This window comes from Nicrophorus vespilloides, unplaced genomic scaffold (assembly GCF_001412225.1).
Source record: "Nicrophorus vespilloides isolate i.1.1-1 unplaced genomic scaffold, Nicve_v1.0, whole genome shotgun sequence".
In the NCBI taxonomy this organism is placed as follows: Eukaryota; Metazoa; Arthropoda; class Insecta; order Coleoptera; family Silphidae; genus Nicrophorus; species Nicrophorus vespilloides.
Genome location: NW_017099064.1, coordinates 1 through 2,189, shown reverse-complemented (window position 1 = coordinate 2,189; position 2,189 = coordinate 1). Strand labels below are relative to the sequence as shown.

General features: G+C 32.5%; 2 protein-coding genes across 2 annotated transcripts; one reads left to right on the top strand and one right to left on the bottom strand.

The window, feature by feature from the left end:
* Positions 1–3: 3 nt before the first annotated feature.
* Positions 4–267, top strand: LOC108563935 (tetra-peptide repeat homeobox protein 1-like; the record flags this gene model as incomplete). The annotated part of the gene is made up of 1 exon (XM_017922774.1): positions 4–267. A coding segment is annotated over one exon (264 nt), but the record flags the coding sequence as incomplete, so codon positions are not given.
* Positions 268–513: 246 nt separating this feature from the next.
* Positions 514–2,178, bottom strand: LOC108563934 (cyclin-dependent kinase inhibitor 1C-like; the record flags this gene model as incomplete). The annotated part of the gene is made up of 2 exons (XM_017922773.1): positions 514–575; positions 1,881–2,178. Coding segments are annotated over 2 exons (360 nt in total), but the record flags the coding sequence as incomplete, so codon positions are not given.
* Positions 2,179–2,189: the final 11 nt, after the last annotated feature.

Genomic DNA, 2,189 nt, shown 5'->3' with positions numbered 1-2,189 from the left:
ATCCACAAGGAAACACCTTATCCAGTACCACATCCAGTTCCATATCCAGTTGAGAAGACTGTACCATACACAGTCAAATATCCAGTTCATGTACCAGTCGATAAGCCATACCCAGTTCATGTGCCAAAACCATACCCAGTTCCAGTCGATAAACCTATTCCATACACTGTTGAAAAGACCGTCCCATACCCAGTCAGTGTACCTGTAAAGGTACCAGTCCCACATCCATACCCAGTACCAATGGTGATGTGCTTAACATGTCCTTGAGTTTGAATGCTTCCTCCAAACCCTCCTTCTCCTCCACCAAATCCACCTGAACCAAGTCCTCCGCCTAATCCATGTCCTAAATCACCTCCAAGTTGTCCTCCTAAACCATGTCCCAAATCTCCACCAAATCCATGTCCTAAATCTCCACCAATATCGCCACCCAAATCATGTCCTCCAAAACTTCCTCCTCCATAGCCCAAATCCGATAATCCTCTCTTTTCTTTTTTGTCGACTAAGGTTTTCCCATCAGCCTTCTTCTCGCTCGCTTGAACGAGAACTAAGGCCGAAAGTACTGCGACTACCCAAAGCTAAAAGATAATGTTATTATTTATTATTTTAATCCTATAAAACACATATTACTTGAAACTTCATGATAATGATGATGAGATTGAACAATGACTGTTAACTTCTGGGAAGATATGGTTACTATTTATACTCAATGTGAAATCCCCACTAACATGAATTATTTATATGAACTCAACTGACGCTGATTACTCATCCGTACTTCTGCGTTGCAAAAGGAACGCACACTCTTCACCTTCCAAAAATGTGAATTATTCTACGTGATTGATATAATAATATCAATATATTAAGTTTTAATATAATTATACAATATCAATAACTTTAGTATCTACACTTTTCTAAGAACGCAATTATAACAAATATGTTATTAATAATAATAATAATATTTATTGAAACAGTAAAACTACAAAGTTAAAAAAACTTAATACAATAATATAAATATTATAAATCATAAAAAGGCAACTGCTTCAAAGGGCTATTAACCATAGGTCTTTCTACCCTATTAATAATATTAATACATAAATCCCCTTTTTGTTAATAATCGACAATAGTAATTCTAAATGAAATGAAGTTTTATTAAATTAGGCTTAAAAATTTGCAACCAATCTTCCATTGATTTTTATTTATAATTTATCAATTCCTTCTTTACTACTCAGAAATTTAAATAATAATGTTTGTAATGAAGAATATGTTAAGTGTAAGAAATGAAATGTTAACATATCGATTATTATGTCTGAACTTATTTGATAATCGTGTATTATAAATCATTCAATATTATTATGAAATACTTTGCACCTTACAATATTTTGAGAAGATAAAGTAAATGAAAATTATTAATATTGACAATAATATATAAATAATGATAGTGATTAATTCAGTATTATCATTTAATTTATTTCACGGTTAGATCATGTTAATTACGCAAATAATGATTATTTATTTTTCTCTAATTTCATATAAACAGTCTATAGTTATATAACCATAGTTATTTACATTACAAATAGCTAGTAATATTTTAGTTTTGCTGATTTCTAAATAGAAGATAATATGTAAATATGAAAATTATATCTAAATTAATGAAACTATATTGACTTTTCTTTGAAATATTTATTGACTATAAATAGGTAGTTGAAAGAAAGAAAGGTATTTGTTCTTGTTTACATTTAATACAATTGAAAATTTGGTATACAATTTTTGGTACAATTATTACAAAATGTTGACAATTTTAAAAATAGCAGTCATTGTTTCTAGTGGTGTCCATACCATGTCCTCCACGAATCCGCCTCCAATTCTCTCCACCAACTCCTCACCTCCCAAGTCCACTATCATGTCCTTTAACGTAGATTGGAATATGCTTGTGTACGATGACTGGTACCTTGACTGGGTATGGGACTTGCTTTGAACAGTGTATGGGACTGGTTTTGGAATTGGTACTGGGTATGGATGTGGGACTGGTACCTTTACAGGTACACTGACTGGGTATGGGACGGTCTTTTCAACAGTGTATGGAATAGGTTTATCGACTGGAACTGGGTATGGTTTTGGCACATGAACTGGGTATGGCTTATCGACTGGTACATGAACTGGATATTTGACTGTGTATGGTACAGTTTTCTCAA